The sequence below is a fragment of the Melanostigma gelatinosum genome (genome assembly GCF_949748355.1).
Source record: "Melanostigma gelatinosum genome assembly, chromosome: 2".
NCBI lineage: Eukaryota > Metazoa > Chordata > Actinopteri > Perciformes > Zoarcidae > Melanostigma > Melanostigma gelatinosum.
The window spans coordinates 21,149,443-21,164,345 of NC_136635.1; the positions used below are offsets into that span (position 1 = coordinate 21,149,443).

General features: G+C 43.7%; 1 protein-coding gene across 1 annotated transcript in view; it reads left to right on the forward strand.

The window, feature by feature from the left end:
• The window catches only part of LOC306793791 (ATP-binding cassette sub-family C member 12-like), a gene marked incomplete at its 5' end in the record, with an annotated part of 59,929 nt that extends 48,975 nt beyond the window's left edge, over positions 1-10,954 (forward strand). The window contains 7 exons of the mRNA XM_079291560.1: positions 58-147; positions 359-548; positions 1,012-1,171; positions 1,294-1,372; positions 9,834-9,947; positions 10,526-10,690; positions 10,772-10,954. Coding sequence (XP_079147686.1) covers positions 58-147; positions 359-548; positions 1,012-1,171; positions 1,294-1,372; positions 9,834-9,947; positions 10,526-10,690; positions 10,772-10,864 — 891 coding nt within the window. The 3' untranslated portion in view covers positions 10,865-10,954. The remainder of the gene's footprint in view (positions 1-57; positions 148-358; positions 549-1,011; positions 1,172-1,293; positions 1,373-9,833; positions 9,948-10,525; positions 10,691-10,771) is intronic.
• Between the last annotated feature and the right edge of the window lie 3,949 nt (positions 10,955-14,903).

Here is a 14,903-nt window from a genome sequence, read left to right on the forward strand (position 1 = left end):
AGATACAGTGAAAGCAACTGCAACGTGTGTATTTAAAGATGTTGGTGTGTTGTCCAGCTGACAGGCATCCTTCAGTATACAGTGAGGATGGCGACGGCGGTCGAGGCTAGATTCAACTCAGTGGAGCGGCTGCAGGAATACATCACGGTCAGACTCTAAACATCTCTGCCTCTGAAAAATAATGATACACATGTACACAGGCTGCGTGACAACTACCAACAATCCAACCATTTTTTACTGGTCTTTTACTGTCCATTAAACGACTCAAGGACAACAGTTTCTAAAGCTAATAGTTACATTTTTCTCTGACACACTACCTTTCCCCTCCCTCAAAGTAGTTGTTGTTTATTGTGTACAGGGTTGTACGTCTGAGGCCCCCAGGCAAATAAAGGAGGCCCAAGTCCCAGAGGATTGGCCGAAGAGCGGAACCATCACCTTCCAGGACTATAAGATGAGGTACCGAGAAAATACACCTATTGTCCTGAACGGACTCGATTTCTTCATCCGAGCTGGAGAGAAGCTGGGCATTGTGGGAAGGACAGGCTCTGGTAAGACCTTGACTCCAGCAGTTTTTACTCATAACTTTGTTTTTCATGCAGGTTGAGTTTGGTGTAAATGGGCAATTCAGAAACTGTCACGATGACTCAGACATATTAAAATGATTTGATTGATTGAAGGTAACTATCACGAATTATCAGAGTTGAATCTTGAACAGTCCTAAATACGCACACAATTTTACTTATTTCAATACGTCATATCATATACCGTAATAAGCAACATACCGGTATATGCATTACAATAAATCACAAAGCCTATAGTCTATATTGATCATAATATATCTTCTGCAATGCAAATGTTGATCGCCCAGTTTAACAGCATCTTTTTGGATTTAAATGTGTAAATGAAAGAACTTACTTGGATGAGAGTGTTGACTTGTAGAGACATGGCTGTAGGGTGCTAAGGGGACCTGCCTCTGTGAACCATTAGGGTTACTGTCCTTTGTTTCTGTAGGGAAGTCCTCTCTAGGCGTGGCTCTGTTCAGGCTGGTGGAGCCAGCATCAGGGACCATCCTGATAGATGGCGTGGACATTACAGCCATTGGTCTGCAGGATCTGCGCAGCAAATTGTCCATCATTCCCCAGGATCCTGTGCTATTCATTGGAACGGTCAGGTAACCTAAGCTAACCCCTAACTCCATAGAGCTTTATGTTTACACTCAGGTACACACTGCTCCCACTGTGGTGGGTTAGTCTCTGGCTCGCCAACTGTGATAGTGCATGTCCTTTCCTCCAGGTACAACTTAGACCCCTTCAATAACTTCAATGATGAGGAGATCTGGGCGGCGCTGGAGAAGACCTACATTAAGGACTCGGTATGTTCGCTGGACAATATGAAGCACAGTACATTAACAGTTTCATTAGAGAGTCTAATCAATTATCCAGACTCAATCTTTTTAGCTAGCGTGCAGCGATTTCTTTTCACATATCTTGAAGTGAAATGTTATCTGACCAGATAGTAGCTGTCTTAGTGGTGTATTGATGTTATTGAACCCTTATTTTCCAATGTATTATGAACCATAGCATTGGTGGAAGAAGTATTACATTCTTTACTTTAGTAAAAGTAGCAATACCACACTGAAAATACTCACAAGTAAAGTCACTGTATGTAAGGCAAGGCAAGGCAAGTTTATTTGTATAGCACATTTCAACAACAAGGTAATTCAAAGTGCTTCACATAAAACACATTAAAACACATTAAAATCATCAAAACATAAGGCAAAAGAAAAGGAGTTCTATTTCATCCTTACTGACCGCCAGAGGCAATGCTTCACACTGGATATCTTCCGTCTCGCGCATGCGCAGGTCGAATATTTATATCAACAAAGTCAGGTGTGACCTCGGATGACCCCCGTCGTCTATAAGTTCCGGTGTCATCCTGAGCTCAGTCCTTTTTCATCTTCTCGCGACGCAGGTTAGCTACCATGGTAGCATACACAAGGATGTGTCTACGATCAAGACATATTAGAGCTCGTCGCTGTAGCCTTGTGACCACCGGTCGGAGTTGCGGTTCTCTCGCCCTCCAAAGGCTGCGACGAGCTGTCCCTCTTCGGAGGGAACGGTGTGTTCGCCGTTCGGACATCGAGCCCCGGACTGGTGGACGCCCCTATCATCGGTCGTCACCAGTCTGATAAGGGCCAGCTAAGTCGTGATGACAGCAATCGGTAAGATCGATTAACATTGTTTTCTATAACAGTTGTTTGTTCCACGGTTGGCAGAGCGCTTCCGCTCTAGTTAATCGAGTGGCGCGCTAACGAGAGCGTAGAATTACGCTGTCGGCCCGCCCTTCACAGTGTTACGGCTATCACAGTTAGCAGAGTGTTCCTGCTCAGGCAAACTTGGTGAGACACTAGATCGGCATTGGCGTTGTGTCCATTGAGATTTAATCTTTACATCTGACGTAATTTGCAGTTAGCAGTGTCTTCACTCAGGCTAACTTGGTGAGATGCTAGCTGGGACTGCGTCCATCAACTTTGTAAACCTTATGGCCGTCACAGTTAACAGAGCGTCCCCGCTCAGGTTAACTCAGTGGGAAGATGGCTAAACAGAGCTGATACTGGGGCTGTGTCCATCAACTTTGTATCCTTACGGCTGTCACAGTTAACAGAGCGTCCCCGCTCAGGTTAACTCAGTGGGAAACTAGCTAAACAAAGCTGATACTGGGGCTGTAGCCATAAACTTTGTAGCCTTACGGCTGTCACAGTTAACAGAGCGTCCCCGCTCAGGTTAACTCAGTGGGAAACGCTTGCACGCCTGGCATACACAGCAGCTGGAACATCCACCTGTGAGTGCCTTCTTCAGGCGCCTTCTCGCCCTCACCACCTTTTCTGTTCCTCTCTCCGAGGAATATCTGAGGGAGTTGCATGCATGCTGGAGACACCAGGGCTCTCTCCCGCCTTACATCAGACCATGCAGGAGGCGGCAAATCTGGCCTTGCACGTATGCCAGCCAGTTAGATGACTATTGCGTCCATCAGTTTCCCCTGAGGAGACTCTGAGGCCCGATGCCAGGTGCCCTCGACCCAATGTTGGGTCAAAGATGACTTGCTATCCAGGGCTTATGACACAGCAGCGCTGTGCACCGTATCGACAACTCCCTCTCCCACCTCATGCTTTCCCTCGCAGATTCTCTGCAGCGGGCTACTTCGACGCTTCTGCTCAGTGATGCTTCATTGCAGGCGTTTGCGCTCATATCGAGGGAACGTGGATGTATGATGTCCACCCTGGTTCAGACTCGCTGCCAGGTTTGGCTGGCGCAGTCACCCCTATCTGAGACATGTAGGAGGACCCTCCGTACTGTCCCAGTGGAACCTGGTGAGCTGTTCGAGTCAGCTGCTATACAGGCGCTTCAGCGGACTGTTATGCTGCGTTCACACCGGTCGCGTTGATTTTTTGACGCACTGCAAAAAAGCGTCCAACGCACTGCAAAAAAGCGTCCAACGCGCCGCCGGTTGTGTTCACACCGGTCGCCGCAAAATCTCGTAGCGCCGGAGAGGGGGCGTGGTTTATCGTCCTGGAAGCCTCCATCTGGCCGCCATTGTTTTCCGCCGTCAACCATGACAGGAATAAGGACAATTGCTGCTCTGTACGTGTTGTGGAAGTCCCTCAAACGTCGGAATGCCAAACGCAGTCGTCTCTGGGTCCATAACAGCATCCGTAGACGAACACAGCTCGGTGAATTTCACAGACTTCTCCAGGAACTACGTCTGGATGACTACCGCTTCCAGCGCTACATGCGGCTAACCATTAGCCAGTTTGATGACCTGTTGGCTCGGGTCGGTCCCAGGATTTGTCGACTGGACACCTACTACAGGCGTTCCATCTCAGCTGCGGAGCGCCTGTCCGTCTGTCTCCGGTGAGTGGCAGTTCCATAAAATGAATTAATGAAAGAATGAAATAAGTTCAGGCTTTGTCGGTCCACAACAGGGCAAGGAAGCCACTTTAACATAGTTTTTCTGAATGGAGTTTGGATCCATGATGGATCCGAAGTCCGACAATACTCAAAATAACGTAATCTTACGAAAATCACCAGCATTTAAGATGTTTATTATTCATGACAGCAGCTGTGCAGTCATATCAATAAAAAACGACTTATATTAGCAGCTACAGTATGTTCAATAACTCTGTTAAATTGAATGTTCTTCTGTGCTGCAGATATCTTGCTACTGGTGACTCCTTTAGGACCATCGCAAACAGCTTCCGTGTCGGGGTCTCCACTGTCGCCGGTATTGTCCCAGATGTTGCCACAGCTATTTGGGACTGCCTTGTGGAGGAGTTCATGGCTGTGCCCACCACAGAGGAGTGGAGATCAATTGCTGTGCAGTTTGAGGAGCGGTGGAATTTCCCTCTCTGCTGTGGAGCACTCGATGGAAAGCATGTTGTCCTCAAAGCCCCTGCTAATTCCGGATCTCAGTTCTACAACTACAAGGGAACATTCTCATTAGTTCTCCTGGCAGTTGTGGATGCGAAATGTTGTATCCGGCTGATTGATGTCGGAGGCTACGGAAGAACCAGCGATGGTGGGAGTCTGGCCAACTCAGCTTTTGGTCAAGCTCTTAAATCTGGCACCCTCCAACTGCCTGCTGACCTGCCACTACCAGGAGCTGACCACCAAGGACTTCAGCCGCACGTCTTTGTTGCTGACGAGGCCTTTCCACTGATATACACATATATATCTATATCTATATATCTATATCTATATATCTATATCTATATATATATATATATATCTATATATATATATCTATATCTATCTATATATATAAAAGTTGTATCCTTTCTTTATTTCTTGTAAAACTACAATAAAGAACATGGACAAAGTAACATGAAATGAAGTGCATTTATTTATTGCAAATGTATAGAAAACGTATACAAAAAACATATACAAAAAACAAACTAATTTTTACAAAATACAAACTAATTGTTTTTTTTTAAATTCCTGGTTCGTTCCCTGGAAAGATTGTCCCCCAGATGTCTAATCCAACTGTTCCAAATGTTCCAAATTCAGCACCACAGTGCTGGCATCATAAAGTATTTTGTGAAATTGCAATTTTATGTATTCCTTTTGCTGGCGTGGCAATCTTTCCAGGGAAGGAACCAGGCTCCTCATGAAGAGTTCATCCTCAGATTGTGGAGCTGGTGGAGCTGGTGGAGCAGGGGTGTCTCTCTCCAATGCCTGCAGAAGGCGCTCCTCTATCTCCTGCTGCTTCTCGATCCCTGTTGGCCTTTTTGGGGCCCTTCTTTTTCCTGTATGACATGGAAACAACATATTTCGTGAAACTATTGCATCCCATCACTACAATAGCTTGTAAAGTAAATATTTGTAATTGTGAAAAACATACCATGAATGCATAAATTGTATTCATACAAAAAAATGCAATCCAACTTTTGTGATGTACATACCCATGGGTGGAGCAGGAGCGGGAGGAGCAGCAGGAGGAGGAGGAGCAGCAGCACCTTGAGGTTCTTCCTCACCGTCCTCTGATGACCAACCTGTTTCATCTTTGAACATGAACAATAAAACAATTTTATTACTCAAAAGTGCTGCTTTAATTAAATAGTAATTTGCCTTCAAAGCTATGACAGTATAGTGGTTTAAGATCCGGAGCCCAGGGTTCAAAGCTCCTTTATTATAACTTATTTTTGCTCATGAAACATTTTTTTTAATAAGTATGAAGACTATACAGACCCAGGCTTTGCCAAATGAAAAAAACAAACCTCTTGCACTGCTTTGGCCTGTCGTTACTACTTCAGCTGTAGTAATATTTTCTGTATGACTTAACTATGCTGTGCTTTTGTGTCTTCACTTCAACAAACCTCTCCTGTCAATCTCAGATGGCCCTGCTGCTGCCTCTGACATGTCGTCCTGGTCTGGTCCTGCATCTGTGAAGTACTCTGCGGTACTGTCTCCCTCGACCCTCCCCATGTTACCGCTACTCTTCCTGGGAGTCACGAAGGGGTTGAGGAAAGACATAACCGCAGAGTACTTCCACTTCTTTGATGGCCCTGCTCCTGAGCCACTCTTTCTCTCTGTCTCCTCTCTCCTCTTTCTCAAATAGGTGTCCCTGAGAGTCTTCCACTTCCGTCGGCAAATCTCATCTGACAAGGAACGCATAACGTATTTAGTGTGAAAGCCGGTGGTTGGGCTAGCTTTCATGCTAACATGGTTCATATAGCTAGTTAGTAAATTACAACCGATAGCTAGAATCAAGTAACAAAGACATAATAACTTACCAGGTTGTCCGACGTCCTCACCTACTTTCCTCCATGCCATATCTTTCATAGTTCGGTCGCGGTAGTGATATGACGACGTATCGTAGAGCTCGGGGAAGCCACAAACCGCCACTATTAATTTGTCCTCCATTGTTGTCTGCGATTCAGCACCGGCAGGAGCTACGGCACTGATGACGGGGGCAGCAACTCAACGCTGATAGGCTATCGCGCCACAGCGTCACCCGATTATGTCGCTGAAGTTGAAAAATTTCAACTCGCGCGTTGGCGATTTTGCGGCGTCCAACGCGTCCACCGCGTCCACCGCACTGCAATAACGCGTCCAACGCGCCGCGGGATCGCAAAATCGAGGCGCGCCAGTCTCATCGCGTCTGTGCATAGACTTTGTATGTAATCTCGACGCGCGTCAAAAAATCAACGCGACCGGTGTGAACGCAGCATTAGAGCTAGCCAGACCAGGCAGCAGTTCTCTGGTCTTTGCAGGGACATGCCTGCACCCCCAGACCTAGGGGTCCCACTTTGGCCCCACAAGGCCGTTTTCTCAGCCTCCAGCTTACCCTAGTAGCCGCAACAGGCCTCGGCGTCCTGCTGAGAGGCCGGACCGCTACCTATACAACCCTACTTACGTCCCCGTCCCCCCGGCAGGGGTGCCAGGAGATGTCTCCAGGCCGGCTGTCGGGGTTCTTTCTCCCAGCAGCGGATTTCCAAGGGAGAGTGGTTCACGTCTATCGACGCCTATTCCCATGTTCCCATGGTGCATCACCACAACTTTCAGTCCTGGGTGCTTCCATTCGGACTCTCCCATCTCCCCATGGGTGTTCACAGTGTTTTACTGCTGTCCTTTGCCCCTGCAATCGCAGGGCGTGAACATACTGCCGTACTTAGACGACTGGCTGACCTAGGCGCCATCCCGGCTTCGGGCGCCACAGGACACTGCTCGCCTTCTCTCACGTGGGCCGGTGGGCCTCAAGGTGAACATGGAGAGGAGCTACCTGAGCCCTTCTCAGAGCATAACCTTCATTAGTGTGGCCCTATGAGGGCCTGTCTGTCGCCCCAGCATGTGGCCAACAACCGACTATTGGGTAAACTGACAGCTGCCTCAACTGTCGTTCCCTTGGGTTTGCGGATGGCTGAACAGCCTTCACTTGGATGCCAAGTGGCACAGATACAGGGCAGTAATATTATCGAAACAGTGCCTATTCACTATCCCCATGGAGGGAGTGCATATCTGGCGAACAGTGTCCCATTCCACCAGGAGATTGTCACAACAGATACCTGCCTCTCAAGGCGGGGTGCAGTGTGACAGAACAGGACAGCCTGGGGGCAGTTGTCTGCTGAAAGACCGCAGGTCCAGGCTCTAGAGCTAGCGCTCGAGCACTTCCTTCCATGTTTGAAGGGAAAGCATGTGCTTGTCCGGTGGACAGCACCTCTGCTGTGATTTCCCATGAACTATCAATGGGGCACCAGATCTGCAGAAGTTGCTACGGGGATCACCGTGGCCTTCTGACTTGGGAGGCCCCTCGCCTGACCAGCCTGTGTGCAATGCACCCACCAGGAGAACGGAACCAGGTTGTGGTTTTCCTGTTCCGTCACAAGCCTCCACCGTGAGAGTGGCGGCTGCATCCAGAACGTGTCGACCCACTGCCCCCACTGGGTCTCCCTGACGGAGAGGACCAGCCCTCTGGGTCAAGATGCCCTGGCTCACACGTGGCCAGAGGATCTTCTTTATGCCTTTCCACCATTCCCTCTGATTTTGCTATAAGCTTGTCAGAGTTCTTCCCCGACAGGAGGGATCTCCTGTCTCAACTAGAGGGTCGGATTTGGCATTCCAATCCCTGCCGCCTTCAACTATGGGTCACGGGAGGGCCCGACCGGATGCTGAGTGGCTGCATAGAACCAGTCTGACTGACTATTCTGAATGCCAGTGCGCGGTCTACCTGCCTGCAGTACAAGAAACGGGTGGAAGCTGTTCTCCGACTGGTGGGCAGCTCAGAACAAGGTCCCAGTACAGCGCCCCGTGCCTGCTGTACTGAGTTTCTACAGTCCCTCCTGGATAAGGGCCGGTCTCCCCGGCATGGGACCTACCCTTGGTACTGGACACCTTATGCTTGTCTCCTTTTGAACCCCTGGCACAGGCGGAGCCGAGATGGCTATCGGCAAGACTGTTTTCTCCTTGCCGTCAATTCACCTCAATGTGGGGGCGAGCTGCATGCCCTATCAGTGGAAGAATCATGTCTGAGGTGGAACTCAGATGGCTTGGGTGTCACTTTCTGGCCTAATGCAGTGTTTCTCCCAAGGGTGTGGATACGTTCACATATAAACCGGCCTATCCAGCTGGCAAAGTTGACCCCCCCCCCCTCCCCATTGGGAGAGGAGAGGTCAAGGCTGCTGTGCCCAGTGTGGGCCATCAGAGCTTATGTGGAAGCCACCGCCTGCATAGTCAGTTATGGTGAGCCTAAGAAGGGCTGTGCTCCTTTTAAAAAAAAAACTAAAAAAACAGCACCTGTCCCACTGGATAGTGGAGGCCATTGCCTATACATACAAGGCGAGCGGCTGCGCTCGGCCGTCCGGGGTGAAGGGTCACTACCAAGAGTGTCTCCACACCGAGGGCAAGCCTGAGTGGTGTGCCCGTGGGGGATATATGTGCGGCGGCCTCATGGGCATCACCGAGCACATTCACCAAACACTACAGAGTTAACGTTGCCAACCCTCACCCACTGGGGAGGGTTCTTTGGCCAATTTTCTCTGCCGGAGCTATAAGAGGTAGTTACTGTGCTTCCTCGTGACTCTTTTGGTATAAGTCATCCAGTGTGAAGCACTGCCTCTGGCGGTCAGTAAGGATGAAATAGAACGAAAGTTACGAATGTAACCACGGTTCTATGAATCCTGGATGACCGCCAGAGTTCTTGGTCACTCGGAATCCCGTGAATTCGCGAGAAGATTCCATAGGACTGAGCTAAGGATGACACCGGAACTTATAGACGACGGGGGTCATCCGAGGTCACACGTGACTTTGTTAATATAAATATTCGACCTGCGCATGCGCGAGACGGAAGATATCCAGTGTGAAGCACTGCCTCTGGCGGTCATCCAGGATTCATAGAACCGTAGTTACATTCGTAACTTTCGATTTAAAAACAATTCAAGAAACAGTGTAAGAAATTAAATTCAGCAGTAAAATGCAGAAATGCAGGAAATGGATTAATATATTAATTGAATGTGGTTCAATTAAAGGCAGCAGCAAACAGAAAGACCTTACTTGAGTTTAAGTACTGAAGTGTTATGAGCTTTGTGTACTTAATGTGTAAAAGTAAAAGTACACAGAGTAGAAAAATATACCCTGTGAGTTTTACACAATACCATTAGATTATTATTGCCAATGCAGTAAAGTGTAAGTAGCAATTTTATGTTTCAGTTGGTAGCTTTGACTATTTTACAAACTTGGGGTTTTTATATCATTATTTGATCATCGTCAGTATAGGTTACTCTTAGAGGTGGTAGTAGCAGACTTATAAGTGGTTCTATGAGTATTGTTTTGTTTCCTTAGATCTCCAGACTGGAGGGGAAACTACAGGCAACAGTGCTGGAGAATGGAGAGAACTTCTCTGTAGGAGAGAGACAACTCATATGTATGGCTAGAGCACTACTACGCAACTCCAAGGTTTGTCCATGAATTTCTGTCTTCTGTTTTCTTGCTATTTACACACTTCCCAACTTTTCAGCCGCTGAACAGCCACTGGATTACTACTGCCACATATATGTCATGATTTCGTCCTGATTAGCTGATCAGCTGTCAGTGGGCTTTAACAGCTGTAGAGACGTCTGATGGAGTTTGTGTCTGCACAGGATCACTGTGCGAAGGCAAACCTATGTTGTTTTTTTATGTATGTTGACCTATTCAGACCACACTATATTCACACTAGTTCTCAATATGCAGATGTCACATAATGAGTTTCAAACATTTAGATATATTGAAACAAATGGATATAGTTGATGGTGCTATTATGATAAATCAAACTCCAACAACCCTCTTGGACTAGAGGCATAATTAAGACACGCAGCTATCATAACTGCCAGAGCAGCAGTGTTTCCTCTCTGTAGCCTGTTTAATGAACCGCGTTCTGTATTTTTCTACAGGCAGAATGTATTTGTATATTTACTAATTATTTGAGTCTGTATTGATATTCTGATCTTGAAGCGATCTGTGACTGCGTTTGGGTCCTTCCCCTGCTCCAACAGATCATTCTTTTGGATGAGGCAACAGCATCCATCGATGCAGAGACAGACGCCTTGATCCAGACCACCATCAAAGAAGCCTTTCAGGACTGCACCATGCTCACCATCGCCCATCGTATCAACACTGTGATGCATGCAGATCGTATTCTGGTCATGGACAACGGAAAGGTTTGAGAGATTAAAAAAAAGATAAAGATAAAGTTCATGTGCTTCCAATCCTAGACTAACAGTCAGCGATTTGTCTGACAGGTGGCTGAGTTTGACCATCCAGATGTGCTGAAGCAAAGACCAGACTCTCTGTTCTCCTCACTCCTAGCAGCTGCTAACACTGTGAACACCTGAACCACAGAGGCCCTGTGGTACCACGACACACTAAAAACTGTAACATAATAATATTCATTTCCCACTTTCATCAGTCCTGTCACATGTAATCTGGACCAGTCTGGTTTTATCCGGTGTGACTGAGTCCAACATTCATGGAGAAAGACACAATTTTTGTATTTCACCTTACACACTGTGTAAATATGGATGTAATTATCTCCACTGTCTGCTGAAGCAAATGCATGGACAATGTTTTTATAGGAGAGGTTTGAATATATATTTAAAAGATATTATTTATTGATTTTCTTTGACTTTGTTTGTTGCCACTTTGCAAAGCTTCTGTGTGAAGTTTCAATCTGCTGGGTGAATATGCACTATGCAATAGCACAGTGGCACTGATGGACAAACACAACAAGAATTTGGAGATATGCCAGTATGATTCCGTCATCAACGTTCCCGCCGTTTTTCGGTAGAACGTAAATAACAATGGTGGCGCCCGGCACCCAGTCTCAACGGTGAAAACCCAAATACTCCGGTAGGTCTGACTGGAAAGCTTTTTTGGCCCAATTTGAACAACCGTACTTTCCGGACTATAAGCCGCTACTTTTTCCCCCACGCTTTGAGACTGCGGCTTATACACCGGTGCGGCTTATATTCGGATTTTTCCGTAGCTTTGCGCCGCCAACACATTTAACATAAATATTGTCATGTTGTAGGGGACGACCGAATTCACGGGGCCCCTTTAAGGAAAGGGGCGTAACCCTGGTGACAGAGGGGGTTAAAGGGTGACAGGAAGTGAATGTGTGAAATGTTTGTATGGATGGAAATAAACGGCCACATGGTGCAGCCAAAGGGAATACTCGACTCCTCGTTTGTTTCCACACACCTACAATGTTCCACTTACGAGTCTAACTGGCTTGGTCAGTTGCTGCGTAGCACAACAGCTGTTCAGAGCTACGAGCAACAACAGTTATTGCCTCGTTGCTTTTAGACTCTAATGAGAAGACACGCTGCTTCGTTTTACTTCTTCCGTTTGGTAGCCTTGAGAGACCTTTGGATCAACAACCGAGCAAGACAGGAACAGACGAAAACGCACAGCTGAGGACTGCAGAGAAAATCATTGATGCCAGCCGGCCCTCTGTTCAAGAGTTATACACCTCCAGAGTCAGGAAATGGGCAGGAAACATCACTGCCTTCACACCCTGGACACAACCTGTTACAGCTTCTCCTCTGTGGGTGGCGCTGCAGATCACTGTACGCTAAAACAGCCAGACTCGAAAACAGTTTCTTCCTGCAGGCATTACCTCTGATGAACACTAACATCAGTCATACACTCAATATCCCTCTAACACCAACATATGTAATGCTACCATTATAGATTCGATTTTTACAATTTTAATGCAGAATTAGTTTTTTTTTAATGTACATATCACCTGTCACTGTCAATATACATCCTACACACGGTACATACAGTAAATAGACATCTGTATGTACGTATGAATGTATGTCCATGAATGACCTCCGCCTGGCAAATGAGCTGAACATGTCTTACTATCACTTTGAAAGACAATGGGACAGTCTTGACCCCATCCACCAGCTCCAGCTGGTGCATCTATAGATATATATATATATATCTATCTATATATATCTATATATATCTATATCTATCTATAGATATATATATATATCTATATCTATCTATAGATATATATATATCTATATATATCTATATCTATCTATAGATATATATATATCTATATATATCTATAGATATCTATAGATATATATATAGATATCTATAGATATCTATAGATATATATATATATATAGATATCTATAGATATCTATAGATATATATATCTATATATATCTATATCTATAGATATATATATATATCTATATATATATCTATAGATATCTATAGATAGATATATATCTATAGATCTATATATATATCTATATATATCTATAGATATCTATAGATATATATATCTATAGATATATCTATATATATCTATAGATATATATAGATATATATATCTATAGATATCTATATCTATCTATCTATATCTATCTATATATATATATATATATCTATATATATATAGATATCTATATATATCTATCTATAGATATCTATATCTATCTATCTATCTATATCTATCTATCTATAGATATCTATATCTATCTATCTATCCATCTATTTCACATTATCAAATCTGGCCCTCTTTGAAAAAAGTTTGGACACCCCTGGTGTAGAGGGAGAAGTGCAGTTGGGAGAGCACACATCCCTTTTTTCGCCGACTATTTATAGACGTTGATTGAATGTTCACGCTTAGACCAGATTTCAACCGGATTTGCAATACTAAAATGTTTCGTCCTCTACATTGTGCTAATAATAATATATCAGCATTTTAGTCTTACTAAGAAACCACATCCACATTTATCAGTTGAAAGCCAGTATTGCACATCCCGTTGAAATCTGGTCTAACCGTGAATGTTTAATCAACGTCTATAAATAGTCGGCGAAAAAACTTTCACTTTTGAACCACTTTAAACGTGTTTTCAACGTCACAGTATTTTAAACGTGTTTTCAACGTCTGAATGCTCTCAGATCAATATTTAGCAACTAAATACTTAAGTCATAGTAACACATCATCGGTTTCCACTTACAGGACAAAAGACCAAGTGACACAGGCAACAGTTAATTCGTATTTATTCAGCACAATGTAAATATAAACAATGTTCTTTATAAAGAACATTGTTATATATTGTGTTCTGATTTTATGTCACACTATATACTGTGATCCAAGCATTTAGTTGCCAAACAGCTAGTTAACTAACTAAATTGTTATAAATAGAATATTATAGTTATAAATCAAGTGTATATTTAGTGGTTTTAAGTGGCTCAGACAGTAAATTAATTGTGATTTGAATTCACTATTTTGTTATTTATATTTTCTCTCTTTTATTAATGCTGTAAAGAGAGAAAAAATAAATAACAAAATAGTGAATTCAAATCACAATTCTTGATGAAAAATGAATACATTCAATACAATAGTTCTTCACATCATATCAAGCAAAAAAAAAATTCACTTTAACCTGTTATTTATTGCTTTAAATTAACATTTTACCTGGTCGCACCACCATGACATTTATCAGTTGTGCCACCTGACAATATTAGTAATCACAGGAAAAATGCAGAAAATTTGCATTTTTTTTTCAAATAAAACATGCTTTTAGTCAACTCCTTTTACAACTCTTTTTAAGTAAAATAAATATATAAAGTATATATTTCATAGTAATCATGTTTAGCACATAACTGGAATAGGCAAAATCACAGTCGCTTCCGCGTGGCATCCTTAATTAATTGTTAAACAATATTCATTAATACCATAAAAAATAGTTTGAAAGTGTATAACATCATTAACTTAACACTGTTAAACTTTAGAATTTAAAAAAATAATAATGTTAGAGCTTTAAATATAACATCAGAGTAACATTCTCTGCAGTTGCACCACCTGACATTTGCAACTGATTTCAAATTAAACAGGCATCTACTAGGGCACTAGCATTAACTTTTGTTCTTGCTAACAACTTCATACATATACATTTCAAATAGAATAAAGACATTTATGATAAAATAACATTTTTCTAGTTTTACATTGGTTGTACCGCCCTGACATGGAAAGTGAACCACTCTACCTATAAGTTGAAAGTAGCTGTTTTTATCAATATTCAAAAGAGATATAAAAACATTTCACTCTGCTATAAAGGTCAGTTGAGGTCCTCTTGATGATACAATAACCTGTTTCCTGTTTTCCACTTTAATTTGATCATAAAAGTCCCATCTTTACAGCTGTGCCACCCTGACATTTGAGAACATTCAAATTGCTGGACAAACATTTTTAAATTATCGCAACAGCTTAAAACTATTGGTATTTGTAAAAATTTGGTTCATTTGAATCGATACAACAATAAAAGCATGCCATAGTATTTCATTTAGAATTTATTATCATTTCAATACATTTTTTAATAGTTTTCTTAGTCTGTTCATCTG